This window comes from Pongo abelii, chromosome 2, assembly GCF_028885655.2.
Source record: "Pongo abelii isolate AG06213 chromosome 2, NHGRI_mPonAbe1-v2.0_pri, whole genome shotgun sequence".
Classification (NCBI taxonomy): Eukaryota; Metazoa; Chordata; class Mammalia; order Primates; family Hominidae; genus Pongo; species Pongo abelii.
Window position 1 is genome coordinate 134,734,346 of NC_085928.1, and position 24,348 is coordinate 134,758,693.

Here is a 24,348-nt window from a genome sequence, read left to right on the forward strand (position 1 = left end):
CTATATACATACACATATATATGTGTGTGTGTATACATATATATGCAGAGAGAGAAACGAAAGACCTCACATATTTATTACTGAACCCAGCCAACCAGTGCCTTCATAGCACACACAGAAAGAAAAAATATACTTCCAATAAAACATGTCCAACTGTCCAGATAGTGGTAACATTTTCAGCTTGATATGGTAAGTAAGGTGGTCGTGACCTTCACACAACATAAATATGTGCGCCATCTCATGTGGAATTCCTTATAGACCCAGCTTGGTTCTTCTCCAATGTCTCCTTTTGAAGTTCTACTGATTTTATTACCAGTTTTCATCCAAATCCACTGGGGAATGGGACGATTTTGCTTTTGTTTCTTGGCCAGGAAACGCTTAATCCTGAAAGTTTTGTGAGAAGACGTGGCGAGAAGCAGAGTCAAGCACACACCACGATGGCGGAGAAAGGAACAGTAAGTAAGACAGTATATTTAACAAATGCTCCTTCTTTCAGAAATTCCAAAGTTTACTTCATACAACTTGTGATGTTACTGCTTCACAGTCCTTCTGAATCATAAAGTGAGTTCTGACTGAGGTTCCAGGTGATGTAGTGAACATTCCACACAGGGAGCTCTACCATCAAGTCAGGGGAATGCCCACCACCGCTATCATCACTATTACCACTACTTCTGCCACAGCCATCACATTCACCTCTACCTCCACCATCACCATCACTACTCAAGTTGGAGAAATACAGGCCAGGGGAAGGGGATAAAGGGAGGGCAAACAAAGGTAATTCCAAAGGAACATGAGCACCAATAATGCTTTAAGGTAAACTTTCTTAAATCTTTTTTGGATAATAAGTATAGCCAATGAGTAATTATATCTACAGTATTTTTTTCCTCCACTTTCTTAATTATCAGATGAAACCCTGGCTTCCTGTTAAACTGTGTACATTGAAGAGTGATATATCCCTCTACCTTATACAAAAGAGGAATTCCATTCCTCTCTATGCTCTTATTCTGATGTCTTTATAGTTAATTAATTAATTAATTAACTTATTTTATTTATTTATTTATTTTGAGACAGAGTCTCGTTCTGTTGCCCAGGCTGGAGTGCAATAGCGCGATCTCGGCTCACTGCAAACTCCGCCTCCCAGGTTCAAGTGATTCTCGCACCTCAGCCTCCCGAGTAGCTGGGACTGCAGGCGCCTGCCACCATGCCCGGCTAATTTTTCTATTTTTAGTAGAGACAGGGTTTCACTATGTTGCCCAGGCTGGTCTCAAATTCCTGACCTCAAGTGATAGGCCCACCTCAGCCTCCCAAAGTGCTGGGATTATAGGCATGAGCCACCGTGCCCGGCCTATTTAATTTGTTATTATGAATGAACAAACATATGAATGATGCAATACATTCTAAGAATGGCCTATGTGTGATAGAGCTGTATTATGGCTGTCCCCGGCATATGGAAAAATGAAGTTCTGATATAAGTAATTGACTTCAGATCAAAACACAGTGTTGCGGTGCCTTATATATTCTCCCAATAGTCCATCAAGGCTCATAAAACTACATCCTTTACATGAATATTACCAAAAAATAGCAATTAAAATATTTTTATATATTTTGGCCAAAAGCACTCAAAGGCCTTGACAGACGCAGTTTCTTCCCCTACTTCTCTGCTTACCTGTCCATTTCTTTTGCTGGGTCCTCTTGCTCCTTCTGCCAGCTAACTGATCATTCTCTTGGATATTGCCTTGGACCCCTTGCTAATATGTCTCAGCTGTGAGTTTTCCTAGGTCATTTTCTTAGGTCCCATTACACCATTCCTAGCCAGATGAAGGGCTAGGTTCCTGGTTGGGCACAATAATGGGGCTTTGTCCTTGGCTCCACCTGACCTGTTTCATTCTGTTATTAATGACCTGGATGAGCATATGGACAGCACTGTAAACTTTTCCCCTCATAGCTTCAAGGGCAGGGTGCATCCTCATCCATCTGTGCATCTCAGCACCTTGCACAGTAGCTGGCCTATTGTAGGTATTTTTTATTTTTTATTTTTATTTATTTATTTATTTATTTTGAGATGGAGTTTCGCTCTTGTGGCCCAGGCTGGAGTGCAATGGCATGATCTTGGCTCACCGCAACCTCCACCCCTGGGTTGAAGCAATTCTCCTGCCTCAGCCTCCCCAGTAGCTGGGATTACAGTCGTGCACCACCATGCCCGGCTAATTTTGTATTTTTTTGGTAGAGATGGGGTTTCTCTATGTCGGTCAGGCTAGTCTCGAACTCCTGACCTCAGGTGATCCGCCCGCCTCGGCCTCCCAAAGTGCTGGAATTACAGCATGAGCCACTGCGCCTGGCCTATTGTAGGTATTGAAGAAGTGATTTGATTAGACTGTTGAGACTGAAGTATTTATGGGTGAGTTGATATGATTTGGAGATTGGCATTAAAATACTCCAGTAAAAATTGTGATAAAATTAAATAACAGGCTGGGCGCAGCGGCTCACACCTGTAAATCGGCACTTTAGGAGGCTGAGGTGGGCAGATCACTTGAGGTCAGGAGTTCAAGACTAGCCTGGCCAACATGGTGAAACCCCGTCTCTACTGAAAATACAAAAATCAGCTAAGCATGGTGGCAGGCACCTGTAGTCCCAGCTACTCAGGAGGCTGAGGCAGAAGAATTGCTTGAACTCGGGAGGCAGATGTCAGTGAGCTGAGATAGCGCCACTGCACTCCAGCCTGGGTGACAGAGCAAGACTCCAGCTCAAATAAAATAAAATAACATAAAATAAGGTGGATGGGGATATAGAAGAAACAGGAGTAAAAAGATACTGATGACAGTGGAAGCTAGTGATGAGTATATGGGGACTTATTATACTCTATTTTTGTGTAATTTTAAAATTTTCCATTAAAAAAGGAAAAAAATCGTTGGTGAGGGAAAACCATGAAGGCGTCCCAAAATGCAAATAGTTCTAGAAGTATTTATAATGTGGACATTTGTAAATAAAGTTTTACTACAGGGATAAGTAGCTGTATCCAATACAGTTGTACGCTTCAGGGAATTAAATACAAATAAAGTGGCAAAACATTTCAAATTCATCAGTTTTGCTTGCCTCTTTAATTTTTATTTATATTGCCATGTGTAAACCATGTATGAAGTTGCTAAAGCCCTTTTGCCTATCACATAGTGCACTATTATCATTTATCACAGAAGGCTTTCCTTCCTAGAAGTGATTTTTGCATAATTTACAGGATTCAAATTCTACTGGCTAGCATCTTAAAGATATTTACCTTGTTTTCTATGGCCATTACATTATTTTCCATTCATTTTTAATTTACATATATTTCTTCTAATTGTTTTATTTATACAGCTCACATTTTATTTTTAATTTAATATACTTTTTGTATTTTTTTGAGACAGGGTCTCAGTCTGTCACCCAGGCTAGAGTATTGTGGCACTATCATAGCTCACTGAAACCTCAAAATCCTGGGCTCAAGCAATTCTCCCCGCTCATTCTCCAAGTAGCTGGGACTACAGGTGTGCACCACTATGCCCAGTTAATTTTTAAGTTTTTTGTAGAGAAGGGGTTTCACTATGTTGCCCAGGCTGGTCCCCAACTCCTGGCCTCAAGAAACCCTCTTACCTCAGCCTCCCAAAGTGTTGAGACTACAGGTGTGAGCCACTGCACCTGGCCAAGTTCATTTTCTCTTAAACCGTGTAACATAGCTGTAACTAAGTGATGATATAAACAACTTACCACAACATATTGGTAACTACACATTACACAGTTCTCAAATACAGGTCGTTAAAACAATCCTCTCCCATTGATCTCCTGATTGTTTCTTAATTAATTTTACATAGAACACATTTCTCCCTAAGTGTTGTAATTTCTTTTCTTTTTTTTTTTTTTTTTTGAGACGGAGTCTCACTCTGTCGCCCAGGCTGGAGTGCAGTGGCGCAATCTTGGCTCACTGCAAGCTCCGACTCCCGGGTTCACGCCATTCTCCTGCCTCAGCCTCCCGAGTAGCTGGGACTACAGGCACCCACCACCACGCCCAGCTAATTTTTTGTAGTTTTTAGTAGAGACGGGGTTTCACCATGTTAGCCAGGATGGTCTCGATCTTCTGACCTCGTGATCCACCCGCCTCGGCCTCCCAAAGTGCTGGGATTACAGGCGTGAGCCACCGTGCCCAGCCGAGCATTGTAATTTCATTTCTTTATGTAATGTATTTTTATTTGGCATAGTTCTCAGTGTCCTTTTCACTTAGGGCAGAATGAGCAGGCTTTTTTTTTAGTGTCCCCTCTTTACTCTTTCACCATTTACCTCATTTGAGGCTAAAAGCAACCTTGTGCATTTTACAGATAAGAAAGCAGATGCTCAGAGAGGTTAAATGACTTGACTGAGGTTACACAGTTAGTAAATGAATTTTTTTTGTTTAGGAGACCTGGTCTCCCTCTGTAACCCAGGTGGAGTGCAGTGGCGCGATCACAGCTCACTGCAGACTCAACCTCCTGGGCTCAAGCATCCTCCAGTGTCAGCATCCTGAGTAGCTGAGATTACAGGTGTGAGCTACAGCGCCCGCCCAGGGACAGTTTTTTTTTGTTTGTTTTTTTGTTTGGTTGTCTTGTTTGTTTTGAGACGGAGTTTCGCTCTTGTTGCCCTGGCTGGAGTGCAATGGCATGATCTCGGCTCCCTGCAACCTCCACCTCCCGGATTCACGCGATTCTCCTGCCTCACCCTCCCTAGTAGCTCGGATTACAGACATGAACCACCACTCCTAGGTAATTTTGTATTTTTAGTAGAGACAGATTTCACCATGTTGGTCAGGATAGTCTCAAACTCCCGACCTCGTGATCCGCCCTCCTCGGCCTCCCAAAGTGCTGGAATTACAGGCGTGAGCCACCGCGACCAACTTGTTTTTGTTTTTATTCAAAGTCTGAGGCCATAGGAGAAAAATGGCTGTGGAGTCCCGCATTACCCAGGAGGAAATTAAGAAGGAGCTTCAGAAGCTGATCCCCACAAGCAGATAGGCCCGCTGCCGCCAGTAACAGCCGCCGCCACCGAATGGTCGAGTTCTCCCTAGGAAACATACCGTCCAGCGTGCTGGCGACCTACACTTGGATAGATGCAACCTTGAAAGAACTGAGCTTAGTAAAATAAGTCTATCCAGAGGCTAGAAAGAAGGGCACACATTTCAATTTTGCAGTCGTTTTTACAGATATTAAAAGATCTGGCTATCGAGTTAAGGAGATTGGCCAGCACCACGTCTGGCAGAAAGGGGACTGGTGATTCCATGACTCCTGCAGTCACGGAAGTTACAACTAGGAGATTATTGGGACATAACGATTACTCCCACTCCTTTAGTGTTCGTGAGGTCGTATTATATTCTATTTTCTATTTCTTTTATTCTCTCTCTTTTTTTTTTTTTTTTTTTTTTTTTTGAGACGGATTTTTGCTCTTGTTGCCCAGGCTGGAGTGCAATGGCGTGATCTCGGCTCACCACCACCTCCGCCTCCTGGGTTCAAGCGATTCTCCTGCCTCAGCCTCCCAAGTAGCTGGAATTACAGGCATGCGCCACCACGCTTGGCTAATTTTGTATTTTTAGTAGAGACGGAGTTTCTCCATGTTGGCCAGGGTCGTCTCGAACTTCTGACCTCAGGTGATCCGACAGCCTCAGCCTCCCTAAGTGCTGGGATTACAGGCGTGAGCCACCGCACCTGGCCTCTATTTACTATTTCTTGAATGTATTTTTCAGTCAGTTATGTAAAGTAAACTTACGTGCTTTTTCCTCCCCTAAAAAAAAAATCTTAAGTCTACATTTTTCACAACAGAGTCAGTCCTCCATATCTGAAGGTTCTGCATCTGTGAATTCAACCAACTTTGGATAGAAAATATTCCCAGAATACCTCCTAAAATAATAATACTAATAAACCAATACAACAATAAAATAATACAAATACACAGTATAAGAACTATTTACATAGCATTTACATTGATTATATATATTCTATCAAGAGATGATTTAAAGTATACAGGAGGGCCCGGGTGCGGTGGCTTACGCCTGTAATCCTAGGACTTTGGGAGGCAGAGCTGGGTGGATCACTTGAGTCAGGAGTTCAAGACCAGCCTGGGCCAACATGGTGAAACCTCATCTCTACTAAAAATACTATATATATATATATGTGTGTGTGTGTGTGTGTGTGTGTGTGTGTGTGTGTGTATGTATACGTATATATGTACATATATACGTATACACATATGTGTATATATGTACATATATACGTATACATATATGTGTATATATGTACATATATACGTATACATATATGTGTATATATGTGTATATATACGTATATGTGTATATATACGTGTATATATACACGTATATATATATTAGGCGGGCATCTGTAATCCCAGCTACTTGGGAGGCTGAGGCGAGAGAACTGCTTGAACCTAGGAGGCAGAGGTTGCAGTGAGCCCAGATTGCACCACTGCACTCCAGGCTGGGCGACAGAGCAAGACTCCGTCTCAAATAAATAAATAAACAAGTATATGAGAGGGCCGATGCAGTAGCTCACACCTGTAATCCTAGCGCTTTGGGAGGCTGAGGCAGGGCAGGTGGATCACATGAGGCCAGGAGTTCGAGACCAGCTTGGCCAACATGGCAAAAACCCATCTCTACTAAAAATACAAAAATTAGCCGGGCGTGGTGGTGCATGCTTGTAGTTACAGCTACTATGGAGGCAGAGGTGGGAGGATGGCTTGAGCCCAGGAGTTCTAGGCCACTGCACTCCTGGGTGACAGAGTGAGGCAACATACAAGGAAGATGCAAATACTACGCCATTTATATCAGGGACCTAAGCATCCTTAGATTTTTGTATCCATGCGTGGAGAGGGTGGTCTTGGAACCAATCCGCCACAGATACCTAGGGATGATGTGTATTGTTTTGTTTTTCCATATTCAAACTTCCTGTCCATGACCTAGCATTTACTGAAAACATCAGATTTTAGGATGGTATGCAAAATGGGTCCCTACTTGCCTTCAGAAAATGTATTTGTTTATTTGTTTGTTTTCATTTTTGAAACAGTGTCTCGCTCTGTCGCCCAGGCTGGAGTGCAGTGGCTTGATCTTGGCTCGCTGCAACCTCCACTTCCCGGGTTCACACGATTCTCCTGCCTCAGCCTCCCGAATAGCTGAGATTACAGGCGTGCCATCACGCCCATCTAATTTTTGGGGTACTATTAGTAGAGACAGGGTTCCACCATGTTGGCTGGGCTAGTCCCAAACTCCTGACCTCAAGTGACCCACCTGCCTCGGCCTCCCAAAGTGCTGGGATTATGCATGAGCCACTGCGCAGGGCCAGAAAAGATCTTATATTCAAATTTATATTTGGAAAGATAGATAACATAATTACTATTGGGGCTGGGGTTTGTTGCCCAGGCTGGAGTACAATGGCTTGATCTTAGCTCACCGCAACCTCCACCTCCCGGGTTCAAGTGGGGTGGGAAGACAAAAACATTCTTTTGTTTTCTACTTTGTATCCTTCTGCATTGAACTTAAGAACATGATGATGTATACCTTTTACAATAAAATATATTTCATTATTATTATTATCATATTGTCAGTATAATTAAATGGGTTAATTTCTTATCTAACTACCAACTATCTATAGAATATCAATAGATATTCGATTGTTGAATATCTATTATGTATCTGAGATGTTTGAAGTACTTAGAGGCTCCAAGTATTCTTAGTGTCGTAGGCTCCATCCCTCATTACTATAACACATTAAAATGTACCCATCTCAAATACAATTTATATATGAATTGAGTTGAAGTTGACTAGTTTTTGTAATGTCACATTTCATAAATATTTATGGCTGGGCACAGTGGCTAATGCCTGTAATCCCAGCACTTTGGGAGGCTAAGGCAGGTGGGTCACCTGAGGTTGGGAGTTCAAGACGAGCCTGACCAACATGGAGAAACCCTGTCTCTACTAAAAATACAAAATTAGCTAGGTGTGGTGGTGCATGCCTATAATCCCAGCTACTTGGGAGGCTGAGGCAGGAGAAACGCTTGAACCCGGGAGGTGGAGGTTGCGGTGAGCCGAGATTGTGCCATTGTACTCCAGGCTGGGCAACAAGAGTGAAACTCCGTCTCAAAAAAATAAATAAATAAATATATATATATATATATAAAGTTACTTTATTTATTTATTTTTGAGACAGGGTCTCGATCTGTAGCCCAGGCTGGAGTGTGGTGGTGCAATCATGGCTCACTGCAGCCTCCACCTCCCAGGCTCAAGCAATCCTTCCATCTCAGCCTCCTGAGTAGCTCAGACTATAGGCATGCATACCATCACACCTGACTTTTTTTTTTTTAATTGTTAATAGAGACGAGGCCTCACTATGTTGCCCAGGCTGGTCTCAAACTTCTGGCCTCAAGTGATCTCCCTGCCTCGGCCTCCCAAAGTGCTGGGATTACAGGTATGAGCCACTGCACCCAGCTAACTTTGATTTTTATCAAGTTTTAAAATATTTTGTAACCAAAGTATTTTTTTTTTCTGGTCTCTAACTTTTCATAGGCCCTTGGAAATATCTCATGCCCTAGAAATTGTGCATGAAATGGATAAAAATGGCCCCAGGTGCTGAGTACAGTGCTAGATGTTTCTGATAGGAAGGGGTATAAAATGATGCCTGCTTTCCAGAAATGTATCATCCAGCGCTACATCTTTTCTTTCCTATCCTTGCCCCATACCTCTTCATTGTAGTTTTTTAAAAAATTCTGTCCTTACTATCAATTCTTTTTCTTATTCTGCTGGGTTTTGGCATAATCCATTCATTTTCTTGTGAACCCTCTAATTAGAACAGAAGTGTTTTAAGGCAGACGAAATGCAGTACAAAAGTAATTACAGTCATGCATCATTTAATGATGGGGATACTTTCTGAGAAGTGCATCGTTAGGCAATGTCACTATTGTGTGAACGTCATAGAGTGTACTTACACAAACCTAGATGGTGCAGCCTACTAACACCTAGGCTATATGCTATAGCCTATTGCTCCTGGGCTACAAACCTGTACAGTGTGTTACTGTAGTGAATACTGTAGGCAATTGTAACACATGGAAAGTATTTGTGTACCTAAACACAGAAGAGGTACAATACGACATTGTACAAAGAATAAAAAATGCAACATTTTAAAATAGGGCACTTACCATGAATAAAGCTTGCAGGACTGGAAGTCCCTCTGGGTGTCAATGAGTGAGTGATGAGTGGGAAGGTCTAGCACATTATTGCACACTACGGCAGATGTTATAAACCCCATACACTTAGGTTACACTAAAATTATAAACAATATTTTTTCTTCAATAATAAATTAATCTTAGCTTACAGTAACTTTTTACTTTGTAAACGTTTAAATTTTTACAACTTTTTGATTCTTTTGTAACATTTGGCTTAAAAGACAAACACATTGTACAGCTGTACAAAAAGTACTTGCTTCATATCCTTATTCTAGGGGCTTTTTTCTGTTTTTAATTTTTTGATTAAAATTTTAACTAGAATTTTAAATTATTTATTTATTTATCTTTTGAGATGGAGTCTCACTCTGTCACCCAGGCTGGAGTGCAGTGGCACCATCTCTGCTCACTGCAGCCTCTGCCTCCTGCCTCCTGGGTTCAAGCAATTCGCCTGCCTCAGCCTCCCAAGTAGCTGGGATTATAGGCATAAGCCACCACGCTCAGCTAATTTTTTGTATTTTTAGTAGAAACGGGGTTTCACCATGTTGGCCAGGCTGGTCTCGAACTCCTGACCTCAGGTGATCCACCCGCCTCGGCCTCCCAAAGTGTTGGGATTACAGGTGTGAGCCATCGCACCCAGCTAAATTTTATTTTTATTAAAAAATTTAACTAAAATTAGTTTTAAATTTTAAAACTTTTTAACCTTTAAAAAAAAAAACTAAAATACACACCTTGGCCTACACAGAGTTGCGATTATGACTGTCTTTCACCTCCACATCTTGTTCCACTGGAAGGTCTTCAGGAGCAATAACACATGGAGTTGTCATCTATGTGAACAATGACTTCTTCTGGAATACCTCCTGGAGGGCCTGTCTGAGGTTGTTTTACAGTTAATTTTTTTTTAATATAAGGAGTTCACTCTAAAATAACAATAAAAAGTATACTATCATAAACACATAAGCCAGTCACATAGTAATTTATCATTATCAGGTATTACGTTCTGTACATACTTGTATTTGCTATACTTTTTTTTTTCTTTTTGAGATGGAGTCTTGCTCTGTCACCCAGACTGGAGTGCAGTGGCACCATCTCGGCTCACTGCAACCTCCGCCTCCCAGGTTCAAGCAATTCTCCTGCCTCAGCCTCCTGAGTAACTGGGATTACAGGCACCTGCCACCATGCCCAGCTAATTTTTTGTATTTTTAGTAGAGACGGGGTTTCACCATGTTGGCCAGGCTGGTCTTGAACTCCTGACCCCGTGATCAGCCCACCTCAGCCTCCTAAAGTGCTGGGATTACAGGTGTGAGCCACCGCGCCTGGCCTAATTTTTGTGTTTTTAGTAGAGACGGGGTTACACCATGTTGGCCAGGCTGGTCTTGAACTCTTGACCTCAAGTGATCCGCCTATTTCGGCCTCCTAAAGTGTTGGGATTGCAGGTGTGAGCCACCGTGCCTGGCCTTGTATTTGCTATACTTTTATTTGACTGGCAACACAGTAGGTTTGTTGACACCAGCATCACCACAAAAACATAAGTGACATGTTGCACTTTATGACATTGAGACAACAATGATGTCACTAGGCAATAGGAATTTTTTGGCTCCATTACAATCTTTTGGTACCACCGTTGCATATGATCCATCATTGCCTGGAACATCATTATGCAATACATGACTGTATGTCCATATTAGAAATCAGAATCTCAGGTCTCAAATACATACTTTCACATGTCTAAGGTAAAATACCGTGATGATTTATCTGAGCATTTGCTCAGATGTCTAGCTGACTTTTTGGAATTTTTGCCTAATTTATTTCAGGCAGACACAGGTCAATCACCAATTAATTGAGTACTTACATGTTTTTTGAGAAATATGACTCAGAATATTTAATCCTAGGCTTATATAAGATTGTGAGGAGCCAAATCAAATTGCAATGATAACAGCCTGCTTGAAGAGATTTTCACTGCATCATCCTGGCATGTAAATATCTTTCATCCTGTTTGCAGAGTGTTTTGGAAATCAAGAGAATGGAATATGAAAACATCAGCATTTGATTCAGATGAGGATATTCTACTTTTACCCAAAAGAAAACGTTTTAGAAAGAAAAAGTCAAGACCAGTGAGACACACCAAACGCCATGAAGAGGAGCAGGTCTATGAGCAACGGACCACATTACCCTGTTCTATATGCAAGCACGAAATTGACCTACCTGGTATTTTTCTCCATAAGAAGCAACATGTAGCTCTGGCCACACTGGGTTTCCAATGGATGGGTAGAAAGAAACCACAGCCCTCAGTGATTGCTGTTCAGAGACAGTTCATGATTTCTAAACTATTGTCATCTTTTATGTTGACTGAAAAAACCCTACAGAGCATTAATAATGCTTTTGAGCTGCTTTGGAAAAAACAAATACCAGCATACTACAAGATTTTTGATAACATTGACAGGAGTGTCATACATTCTCAAAAAATATGTCATCTATTAATTAAAGGAGTGGGCATTTGTGAAGACAGGAATTCTACATGGAAAGCTGACATGAATGATAAATTCACTGTAGTGAGTAATTTTGGGAATAAACCTAATGTGTGTTTTTTTGGTTTGTTCGATGGACATCATGGTGCCTCAGCGGCAGAGCTGACATCAATGGAACTCCCAGTTTTACTTCTCCATCAGCTTTCCAAATTTGATCCTTCTTACCAAATGACAACTGATGAGCAACAAATAATCAATTCCTTTTACACTGTGTTTAGAGAAGAATACACAGCAATAGAAGACCTCTTTTCTGCCATAAACAAAACAGAAGCAGTGAGGTGTGAGTATGAGGACATACACAAAGCCTTTGCAAAAGCATTTTGGAGAATGGATAGGCTTTTAGGTCTTGGAAGAAAAGAAGTGTCCAGGGTTCAATGGAGTGGCTGCTCTGCAGTTACTTGTATATTGGAAGGCAAACCTAAAAGTCCTTATGCTCATAAGAATTGCAAAAGAAAAAATAACCATGATGGGTTGGCAGAGAGCTCCCCTTCCCAGGAGATGCCAAAAATAATTTCTGGAATATTACATGTTGCAAACACTGGTATGTACACTGAATAGCACCAAATAACACCTTTATGTTTTTGGTTCCTCGCAGCAAAACCCCTCATGCTTCCACAATTTTTTATGGTCTATTATTTAGTGACTTAGTACCTAGAAATTGCATTGATCAATATAAGAAACAACAAATAACCACAATTTAAATGCAGATTGCAGGCACAAAAATAATTGTAATTATTTTTTAAAAAGGCACAGATATGATATAATGTGACAAATATGTTAAATTTTCCCAAAGGGGTAGCAATAGAGTTGTTGATAAGGATGAAAAGCAAAGATACTACATATGCTTAAATCTGAACAAAATTAAAAACATTTTGTACACTTCCTTTTTTCAGAAAAATGGGAAGTTGTTTGCTCATTGTTAGTGTAGTTGTTTAAATTGGTCAGTTACTCTGATAACTGTATTTGCAATAGGTCATTCTCATGCTCACTGGCCAAGTAGCGTCTATTTCATCTGAGAGAGAGTAATAGTTCATGCCTCAGTTTTATGAGCGTGTATTCTCTTCTTTAAGAAGTTACCTCTGTTGTTTAAAAGTCATTTCAGGAAGTTTAGGAACTTGCCAAAATGGAAAGCTCAAAGGTAAAACTTTTTAGCAAAATTGACATGAGTTCCACACTGAGTTCCATGAGATACTTAACTACAGTTCTACTACCCTTTTCATAGATAGAATTATCATTAATGATAGTGTCCACTTACTGAATATTGAATACAGAGTAATTTCCTCATCTAGTCTTACAATAACTTTGATATCTAGTGATATCTAAGTATTGTTAACCCAATGTTTCAGATGAGAAATTAAAGCTAAAAAATGTGAGATAATTTGTTCAAGGTCTCAGAAGTAATAGGAATTGGAGTTGGAAATCAGTCCTACCATATCATGTTACCTCTTAAGTGACTGTTTCCAAAGCCTGAGGAGGCTGGGCCTCCGCGAGTGGGACTTTGTAGCAGAGACAGTGTTGCAAGGCCAGATAATCACATACTACAAGAAATGTCAAGGTGCCAGAAAGTCAGCCTGTTTCTGATCCAGCCTGGTTCTGAGCCTGAAATGTCAAGGACTTCAGACTAAACAATACCAAGAAAGCTAAGTGCATGTCCACTGCCTCACAGTCTTTGTCATTTCTCAGGCTCTATGATGAGGTTCCAAATAGTTCATAGACATAATCATTACAGATTTAAGGCCAATCTGTGAACTGATCCATATTCTTGGAATTGGGACCCCTATAGAAGATATCATTAATTATAATAGTCTTTGTAAAATTAATATGACAAATTATGACATATTCAATAAGTGGATACTGTCATTAAATGTCTAGACACGGCCGTGGGTGGTGGCTCACGCCTGTAATTCCAGCACTTTGGGAGGCTGAGGTGGGTGGATCACCTCAGGTCAGGAGTTTGAGACCAGCCTGGCCAACATAGTGAAACCCCATCTCTACTAAAAATACACACACACAAAAAAAAATTTAGCCAGTCGTGGAAGGCGCCTGTAATCCCAGCTACTCAGGAGGCTGAGGCAGGAGAATCGCTTGAGCCTGAGAGGCGGAGGTTGCAGTGAGCTGAGATCACACCACTGCACTCCAAACTGAGCGACAAAGCGAGACTCCGTCTCCAAAAAAATAAAAAATAAAAAAATGGCTGGGCGCGGTGGCTGACGCCTGTAACCAGCACTTTGGGAGGCCAAGGTGGGTGGATCACGAGGTCAGGAGATCGAGACCATCCTGGCCAACCTGGTGAAACCCTGTCTCTACTAAAAATACAAAAATTAGTTGGGAGTGGTGGCGCATGCCTGTAATGCCAGCTACTCAGGAGGCTGTGGCAGGAGAATGGTGTGAACCCAGGAGGCGGAGGTTGCAGTGAGCTGAGATCATGCCACTGCACTCCAGCCTGGTAACAGAGTAGGACTCCGTCTCAAAAAAAAAAAAGGTCTAGACACACTGCTGATTGGTTGGTTCTAATCTCCAGGTCAAACAGTTGGATTTAATTTCCAGGCCTATACAATGGTGTTAAAGTGTTTGCATCTAGGCATGTTGCATTTTCATAGAAAGACACATGGGTGAAAAAAATTCAAATTGTAAAAGAGAGAACCTGAGGTCATGATTTAGCTACAAAAGTACTTCTGTAAGAAAGAACTTTAAATGACTTTCAGCCATAAGAAAAAAATTTTACACAAATTTTTCAAGAATTATTTTGTATTTTATAGAACAGGATTAATTATAACAAGGGAATTGGGTTTCCTTGTTTAAAATTCATAATATATCAACGTCATCATGACTCTAGAATTTAAAAAAAATTATTACCTTATAATGAAATATGAGTTCAATGATGAAGCCATTGAATACATGTTCGATTTGTGCATGTAGAAAAAGGTACTGCCAAACTCACATTCTTTTTAAAAATGTTTATCTATTTTATTGATACATAATAATTGTAAATATTTATGGGGTACATGTGGCATTTTGATATATGCATATAATATGTAATGATCAAATCAGAGTATTTAAGATATTCATCACCTGAAATGTGTATTATTTCTTTGTGTTGGGAACACTTCAACTCTTCTAGCTATTTTAAGATATACAGTGAATTATTGTTAACTATAGTCACCCTAATGTGCTATCAAACACTAGAACTTATTCCTTGTCTCTAACTGTATGTTTGCACCTTTCTTTTTTTTTGAGACGGAGTCTCACTCTGTTGCCTAGGCTGGAGTGCAGTGGCGCGATCTCGGCTCACTGCAACCTCCGCCTCCTGGGTTTAAGCCATTCTCCTGCCTCAGCCTTCTGAGTAGCTGGGATTACAGGTGCATGCCACCACAGCTGGCTAATTTTTGTATTTTTAGTAGAGACAGGGTTTCACCATGTTGGTCAGGCTGGTCCCGAACTCCTGACCTCAGGTGACCCACCCTCCCCTGCCTCCCAAAGTGCTAGTATTACAGACGTGAGCCACTGTGCCCGGCCTATTTTTGTATTTTTAGTACAGACAGGGTTTCAACATGTTGGTCAGCCTGGTCTCTAACTCCTGACCTTGTGATCCGCTCACCTCAGCCTCCCAAAAGTGCTGGGATTACAGGGGTGAGCCACTGTGCCTGGCCTGTTTGTACTTATTAACCAACCTTACTTTATCTCCTCCTGCCCCATCCCCAACCTTTCCCAATCTTTGGTAACCATCATTCTGCTTTACCTCATTGAGATTGACAATTTTTAGGATCCACATATGAGAGAGAACATGTAATGTTTGTCTTTCCGGTCCGACTTATTTCACTTAACATAATGTCCTCAGTTCCATCCATGTTGCTACAAATGACAGAATTTCCTTCTTTTTCATGGCTTTATAGTATTCCATTGTGTACATATACTACATTTTCTTTATCCATTCATCTACTGATGGACATAAAGTTGACCCTGTATCTTTACTATTTTGAATAGTGCTGCACAAAACGTGGGGGTGCAGGTATCTCAGTAGTGGGATCTGCTCCCCATGACTCAAATATCTATCAGACCCCATCTCCAACATTGTTGATAAAATTTCAACGTGATGTTTGGGGGGAACAAAAATACATACCATAGCAGGGCCTTTCTTATGTTGAGATATGTTTCTTCTATGCCTAATTTGTTGAGAAGTTTTATCATGAAGAGATGTTAAATTTATCAAAAAAATTTTTGGCCATCTATTGAGATAATCATATGGTATTTCTCCTTCATTCTGTTGGTAATGTGTCATATTTATTTTATTTTTAATGCTTGCTGTATTACAAGTCGTCACAGTGAGCTATGGGGAAAAGTTTTCAATTAGCAATAATCACAACGTGGCTAAACCTCACTGGCTATGATACTGCCTCTGCACAAAGCTTCACATTTACTGATTTCTATGTGAACCATTCTTGCATCCCTGGAATAAATCCCACTTGATCATGGTGCTTTTTTTAAAAAAAAAATATATGTTGTTTGATTCTGCTTGCTAGTATTTTGTTGAGGATTTTCACATCTACATTCATCAGGGATATTGGCCTATAGTTTTCTTCTTTGTTGTGTCTTCTCTGATTTTGGTATCCAGGTAATGCTGGGCTCATGGAATTAGTTAAAAAGAATTCCTTCCTCTTCAGTTTTCTGAAACAGTTTGAGAAGAATTGGTATTAATTCTTTTTTATAAGTTTGGTAGAATTCAGCAGTGAAGCCATTTGGTCCCGGGCTTTTCATTTGGGGGACTTTTTATTACTGACTCAATCCTGCTACTTGTTATTGGTCTGTTCAGGTTTTCTATTTCCTCCTGGTCCAATCTTGGTAGGGCTGTATGTGTCCACGTGTTTATCCATTTCCTCTAGGTTTTCTAATTTGTTAAGGTATAGTTGTTCAAATAGTCTCTAATGATTTTTTGTTTTTCAGTGGCATCTGTTGTAATGTCTCCTTTTTCATTTCTGATTTTTTTGGGATTTTCTCTCTTTTTTCTTATTTAGGCTAGCTAATGGTTTATTGACTTTTAAAATATTTTCATAAAAACAACCTTTTGTTTTATTGCTCCTGTGTGTATTTTTTAGTGTCTACCCTGGTTAATTCTGCTCTGATCTTTATTTTTTTTCCTTCTGTTAATTTTGAGTTTGGTTTGTCCTGGCTTTCCTAGTTTCTTGCAGTGCATTGTTACATTGTTTTTTTGGAGTTTATTACTATAAACTTCCCTGTTAGTATCACTTTTGCTGCATCCCATAGGTTTTGGTATGTTATATTTTGATTTTCATTTGTTTCAAGAAGTTTTTGATTTCCTTTTTAATTTTTTCACTGACCCTATGATTGTTGAGGAGCATGTTAATTTCCATGTATTTGTACAATTTCCAATGTTCCTCTTGCTATTGATTACTAGTTCTATTCCATTGTAGTATGAAAAGATACTACTTTTAAAAAATCATATATGTCTCTAACTTTTGAACAAATGGCATACAGTTATAATAACTTACATCCATGCTTGCTAATTGCATCATCTGTGCCATTTTGGAGTTGGTTTCAATTGATTGACTTCTCACTTATCATGGGTGTTATTTTCCTTCTTATTGGCATGCCTGGTGTACTAGTTTCCTAAGGCTGCTGTAACAAATTACCGCGAACTTGGTGGCTTAAAACAGCAAACATTTATTCTCTCATGCTGCGGGAGGCCAGATGCCTGAAGTCAAGGTGTTCACAGGGCCATGCCTCTTCTAGGGTAGAATCCTTCCTTGGGTCTTCCAGCTTATGGTGGCTCCAGGCATTCCCTCACTCACAGCTGCATAATTCCAGTCTCTGCCTTGATTTTCACATGGCATTTTACTGTACCACCCATGTATCTCTACTCTGTGTATCTCTTACAAAGACATTTCTCATTGGAATTTGGGCCCAGCTGGATAATCCAGAATGGTATCATTTTGAGATCCTTAACTACAACCGCAAAAACTTTTTTTTTTTTTTTTTGCCAATAAGAACACATTGACAGGTTGTGGGTGTTAGGAGTAAATGTGTGTTTTTGGATATATGGTCTTCAGCTTTGTTTTGGGATGAAATTACTTGGAAATAGTTTGATCCTTTTAGATCCTGTTTTTGTAATTTATCAGGCAAGTCCAGGGCAGTGTTGAGTTTGGTCTAATTATTCTCTACTACTGAGGCAAAACATTCCTAAGCATGCTACCTAATGATTCACAAATTAATATCTTTTCAGTCTGGCTGGTTGGAACAGGAATTATTCTCCAGCCCTATGAGTCCTCAGCAATGCTCCCTCTAATCCTTTTCAAATGTTTCTTTTCCCAGTGTTGTGGAGTTTCCTCACACACATGTATTCACCAGTACCTATCTAAACACTTGAGAAAGACTCACTTCAGAAAGACCCTCGAAAGATATCTGGAATTCTCTGTGCCTCTCTTTCCTCTCTGGTATTCTGTCCTCGGCAAGCTCTAGCTGCATTGGTTTCCCTGGACTCTTGGCTCTGTCTCTTCAAAACAGATGAAAGTGTAAATCCAGTCACTGTTGTTGTATCTTGACCAGAAAGATAAGAAATTCCATATAATGTATGTTTAGGGGAATTATTTGAGAGATGTGTCATCCAGAGTACTGCATTTGCTCCTGCCTGGTGTCTGCCTGTTGACACTATCAATATGTACTAAGTGATCCATTTGAGGCTTTCAGACTACAAATACATGAAGGTTGGTGGTTTCACATTCTTTGCTTTGCAGAGATGGGGTGTTGTTATGTTGCCCAGGCTGGTCTCGAACTCTTGGACTCAAGTGATCCTCCCATTTGGCCTCCCAAAGTGCTCTGATGCTTTGATGAGCTTTAATCTTCTAATGTATTAAACGTGATTATCCTTTCCTCACAGGATTACAGATGTGAGCTACAATGTTAAGCCAGTTCCAAGTTCTTTGTAGCTTCCTTTCTTCCCTCTTTCTCTTTGGCATGATTTGAAATAGTCATTTTTTCTGTAGTCTGTGTGGTGGCAACAGGCATAGGTTTATTTTTGGTTCCCTGTTTCAGTGAGGCCATCGTCCTTTGGGGTCCTAGCTTTGTTGTGGTGAGCCATTTAGTCTTCCCCATCTTGGACAAGCCCTAGGTTTTGTCTCCTGTTTCATAAACCTGTGATTTTTTTTAAGACAGAATTGGGCCTGGTGCAGTGGCTCACTCCTGTAATCCCAGCACTTTGGGAGGCCGAGGTGGGTGGATCACAAGGTCAGGAGTTCAAGACCAGCCTGGCCAACATGGTGAAACCCAATCTCTACTAAAAAATACAAAAATTAGCCGGGTGTGGTGGTGGGCACCTGTAATCCCAGCTACTTGGGAGGCTGAGGCAGAGAATTGCTTGAACCCGGGAGGTAGAGGTTGCAGTGAGCTGAGATCATGCCATTGCACTCCAGCCTGGGCGACAGAGCGAGACTCCGTCTCAAAACAAACAAACAAACAAACAGTCTTGCTCTGTTATCCACGCTGGAGTAGAGTAGCTCGATCTTGGCTCACTGCAACCTCCACCTGCTGGATTCAGGGTCCAAGCGATTCTCCTGCCTCAGCCTCCCAAGGAGCTAAGATTACTGGCATGTGCCACCATGCCCAGCTAATTTTGTTTTATGTAAAGACGGGGTTTCACCATGTTGGCCAGGCTGGTCTCAAACTCCTGACCTTAAGTGATCCACCTGCTTTGGCCTCCCAAAGTACTGGGATTATAGGTATGAGCCACTGCACCTGGCCACCTTGTGAAAATTTAATGTGGATTCGGCTCAATACATGGTCTCAGGTAAAAGCTGGTTTCTGCTCTTGGTATACCTGAATTTAGTCATTATTCGTCTTGAGTATTTTGCACTTTCTGCTATATTATCCAGGATATTTACTTGTTCTCAGTGGAAGGGTCAATCTAAGACCCAGACTGCCTCATTACTGCTCCTTTTTAATATTTGAGTGCTTTAGTGTATCTGCTATTCCAATATCTTTATGTCTAGATTGTACATTTGTTAATTCTTTTTAATGAGGCCCTGTAAACTACTTTTATTTCTAGTGTCCTAGCTTTCTGTCTCATAAGCTCACAGTAGATTCAGAGACCAGGCACAACTTTACCCACCATTTCACAACTTTACCCACTATTTATTTCTCTATTATTCTTTTTCTTTTGAGATGAGGTTTTGCTATGTAGCCAGGAGCGCAGTGGTTATTCTTAGGCTCACTCAGAGGATACTGCAGCCTGGAACCCCTAGCCTCAAGCGGTCCTCCTGCCTCAGCCTCCCAAGTAGCTAGGCCTTCAGCCTGCGCCACCACAGCTGGCTATCACAATTTTTAAATTGGTGGCCACCTGAAGGCCCCTTCCCTTCTCAAGATTGCCACATTACTCCTTTCATCTAATCTTCAAAATCTGTGAGGAAAGGATAATCACATTTTTAATATATCAGAAGACTAAAGCTCATCAAAGCGTTATACAAGCTTATATAACCAGTGAGTGAGCCAGGACTCCAGTCTTTCAGGCTTGAAGTCTGGTTACTTCAAATGAACAGTACTAGCTTTCTCCTGTTTTTAGGATGTCTTCATTTTTATGTGGACCTTTCTGTCTTCATTCATCACTAATGCTGTATTTGCAGACCTCAGTTGCCTTTCTTCTCTAGATGTGATTGTTTCCATGGGCATGAAAATGTGTTCATTTGGACTAGTTTAATAAGTTGCTTTTAAAATTATCCCCACCCCTACCGTTTTCCCCTAAAGTCTAATTCAACTCCAGAATCTCCTTCAATTTTGTGCAGGAAAAAAGCCAAATTCTTAACACTGACATTTTATATACCTTCTCTTCCCCTTCTCCGTTTTTTTTTATGGTGGTGCTGAGGAACTCTCACATGTTTACAAACCTGATTCTGAGAACACATTCAACAAATATTTCACACATAGTTGAGACTTGTGTGTAATATAGTTAGGCTTTAGGGGTACAATGGTGAGCAATGAACAACGGACATGAATTTCATGATCATACATCTATAAAACAAAAGGACATTCTGAACATCCAATGAAAGCTAGTTCAACATGAGTAAGGCTCTTATGCTAACCATTCTTAGGAAGTTACAAAGCTCCTGTCCATGCATAAAATTAAACAAATTCAGCCTCTTTTGCTGAAACTACAGCACTGAAGAAAAACTGGATACAGACTGTTTCCCCTAACCTTATTTACATGCAATCCTAATTTACTTATGCTCCTTTATAATTGTAATTTTTCCTTTCCCCAGTAACTATTTCAATTTTCCCCAAGTTCCAAGTTACCACTGCCTACTATCTTAAGCCTGTAAGTCTACTTTGTATTTTCTTATAATTCTTTTATAAATGGGTCTGAAATGAAACATTTGTCATTTCCCCTCAATTTCTTTTGAATAGCCTCTCTACCTGCTTTTCTCTTCTTGGAACACTAAATAACCTCTAAGTGTCTACCTCTTAAATTAGCTTATTGAGTCTCACAATAACTTTGACAAATAACACTGCAGGTGAAAACCTGTTACTTAGTGAAACAAAGTGACCTAATGAAGGCCACACAGACAAAAGTTTGGGGTTAAAGTCTGACTGTCAGGCTCCTAAATCCTTCCACTCCCCATACTGTTTTTCTACACCAAACTGTCCTTATTACCCTGGGCAACGTTGTGCATCCTAGGTGTGTTTTTATTCTTCCTGCTTCACCCATCACGTATATAGATATGTCTTTTTCTGACCACCACATAAAGTTTCTTTTCCTCTCTCACTCTTTCTTTAAACTCTCGTTTTAATCAACACTAAGTCACCTTTCTGGCTTTATCTGAGAAAAATGTTGATATTGCCTACTCAGCTCTAGAATTCCCTGGTTGGGATTCCAGAGTTCACTCTGTAAGTTTACTGGACTTTTCCTTTTCACAAAAGTTGGTGATAACCCAGTAATTGCAGGAGGCAGCCACATCATTACCCTCTGCATAAGAAACACTTTACCTGACTATGCCACTTTAAAAAGGCTTGAACATCATCTCAAAGCGGCTCTTTTTAATCCCCAAGATTACTGTTCCTAAACACGTTGCTCTTCCAGTAATCCTGTTCCATTTTTGTTCTGATAACATTTTCTGAAGAGCGCAATCTCTCCAAATACTGAAAGCTGTTACCTTTGTCTAGGAATTCATTTATGCTTAGATTAAAATTGTGTAGTGGTCTTCAACACAGTTCATTGCTTGGTTAGCTGTTTGCATTTCCTCCAAACAGATGTTGCCAAGAAACTTTTAAAAGCCAAATTGTCCTTTCTCTTAAACTACTGAAGGCTGGTTCCTCTCCACTTCTCCAGACTATGTGAACATAACAGTGATATTTAATAATCTTCCTCTACTTGCAGTGAGCCGAGATCGCGCCACTGCACTCCAGCCTGGGCGACAGTGAGACTCCTCAAAAAAAAAAAAAAAAAAAAAATCTTCCTCTAATTTCCCATCTTCAAGGAAACCTTTTGTTCATTATCCTGTTCAAGCTTTCAGTTTAATATAGCACTTGACTTCAAACACCCTGTTTGTAGCTGACAGCATATGCCACTCATTGTTACAAAATGAAACTATTGACTCTGCACATCTAATTTTTTAGTTCGTTCCATTAGTTGTCTTCCTGATGAATCTTACTTACCCTCTACTTCCTGGGTTATATACACAAATAGTTAAGAAGCGCTGGCTACTTCTTCTCCTTCACTTTTTCTTTCCTCCATGCACCATTCATACCGGTAAAGAATGTGCTGCCAGGTGCAGTGACTGGCACCTGTAATCCCAGCATTTTGGGAAACCAAGGCGGGAGGATCGTTTGAGCCCAGGAGTTTGAGACCAGCCTGGGCAACATAGCGAAAGCCTGTCTCTACGAAGAAATGCAGAAATTAGCTAGGTGTGGTGGAACATGCCTTTAGTCCCAGCTCTTGGGAGGCTGAGGTGGGAGGATCACCTGAGCCCAGGGAGGTCAAGGCTGCAGTAAGCCGTGATCATGCCACTGCACTCCAGCCTGGGTGACAGAGTGAAACCCTGTCTCGCATTATCTCCCTTTTTAACAGGTAGAGGAAGAACTGCAACCAGGATTTAATGTCCTTTCTCCTAGAATATTTTATTGTGCTGAATCCAAAGGATGTTCACAAGTAATAAAATGGGCCAACACGGTATGTCCTACTCTGTAGCACAGGAAAAAAAAAAGGCAAATAGTGCATAACGCTACACGTGTCAAGCTCTCTGCAGAGGTAACTAAAATAAAAATAACCTGTTTACCATCCTTCCATTGTAAGTACATACTTCTATTAAATTCTTTTCAAATCACGTACTAGGAAAATAATGCTTTTTCTTTTTGCTAAATGGCCTTTGACTTGCCACATGCAAACAAACATTTACAAAGTCAATGGATTTGACTATTCTGAGCCAAACTATGTCCCTTTTGTTTTCAGAGCTATGGCCACACAATTCATATGTATGTACACATGTAAAAATTTTTCTAATTTAAGAGGTACTGAACCATATGTACTAACAATTCCATTTACTCAGTTGGCACATTAAGTGCCACTTCATGTTGTCTTGCTGATTCAGTAATAATTTATAATCCAGCAAAAGTCAAGATTTTACTGACTTATGTTCTGCAAAATCTAAGTCGAATAATCAACAGTAAGACAAGTTAATACACAATATTAATAACCAAACTATAAAGAAATGAGGGGCCATATAGCCTTTAGAACTACTATGTATGTAAAGTTTCCAAAATGTTTTTCACAAACATCATCTTTTAGTCCCAATCCAGTAGCTCAGCTATTAAAAATTCCTATTATATAAATGAGACAACAGTTTCTGTCTATATCTAACACTAATGCCTTACCAATTTAGGCTTTTTTTGAGAGTCTCACTCTGTCACGCTGGCTGAAGTGCAGTGATGCGATCTCAACTCACTGCAACCTCCGCCTCCGGGTTCAAGCAATTCTTGTGCCTCAGCCTCCTGAGTAGCTGGGATTACAGGCGTGCACCATCACACCCAGCTAATTTTTGTATTTAGTAGAGACAGAGTTTTGCCATGTTGGCCAGGCTGGTCTCGAACTCCTGGCCTCAAGTGATCCTCCTGCCTCAGCCTCCCAGAGTGCTGCTATTACAGGCATGAGCCACCACACTGGCCACCAATTTAGGCTTTCCAACTATACTATACTAGTTGCATGGACCTCAACCTTTGTTTTTTTTTTTGAGAGAGTCTTGCTCTGTCACCCAGGCTGGAGTGTAGTGGCATGACTTCATATTACTGCAACCTCCACCTCCTGTGTAGAGGCGGTTCTTGTGCCTCAGCCTCCCGAGTAACTGGGATTATAGGTGTGCATGCGCTACCATGCCCTATCAGGGGAACCACCCCCAATATTTCAGGTAGGTTCTTTCCTATTTCCCTAAATGTCGGTTGGTCTCAGAAATAAAGGGAAAGAGTACAAAAGAGACAAATTTTAAAGCTGGGTGTCCGGGGCAGACATCACATGTCGGCAGGTTCCATGATGCCCCTCAAGCCGCAAAACCAGCAAGTTTTTATTAGTGATTTTCAAAGGGGAGGGAGTGTACGAACAGGGTGTGGG

At 40.7% G+C, this 24,348-nt stretch overlaps 1 protein-coding gene and 3 pseudogenes across 5 annotated transcripts in view; 2 read left to right on the forward strand and 2 right to left on the reverse strand.

Annotated features, from left to right (window-relative positions):
• LOC112132660 (large ribosomal subunit protein eL39-like) lies at window positions 1-714 on the reverse strand (annotated as a pseudogene).
• Window positions 564-24,348, forward strand: part of PP2D1 (protein phosphatase 2C like domain containing 1) — a 27,413-nt gene continuing 3,628 nt past the window's right edge. Inside the window, exons 1-3 of one of the 5 annotated variants that reach the window (XM_054552522.2) lie at window positions 579-813; window positions 11,222-12,288; window positions 22,816-23,667. In XM_054552522.2, the coding sequence (XP_054408497.1) occupies window positions 791-813; window positions 11,222-12,288; window positions 22,816-22,844 (1,119 nt within the window). In that variant the 5' untranslated portion in view covers window positions 579-790 and the 3' untranslated portion in view covers window positions 22,845-23,667. Of the gene's footprint in view, window positions 814-8,384; window positions 8,469-11,221; window positions 12,289-22,815; window positions 23,668-24,348 lie in introns of those variants that run through there. The other 4 variants (XM_054552521.2, XM_002814017.5, XM_054552520.2 and 1 more) reach the window with 4 other exon arrangements.
• LOC134761140 (histone deacetylase complex subunit SAP18-like) lies at window positions 4,935-5,870 on the forward strand (annotated as a pseudogene).
• On the reverse strand, window positions 16,033-16,155 carry LOC112132782 (U4 spliceosomal RNA; annotated as a pseudogene).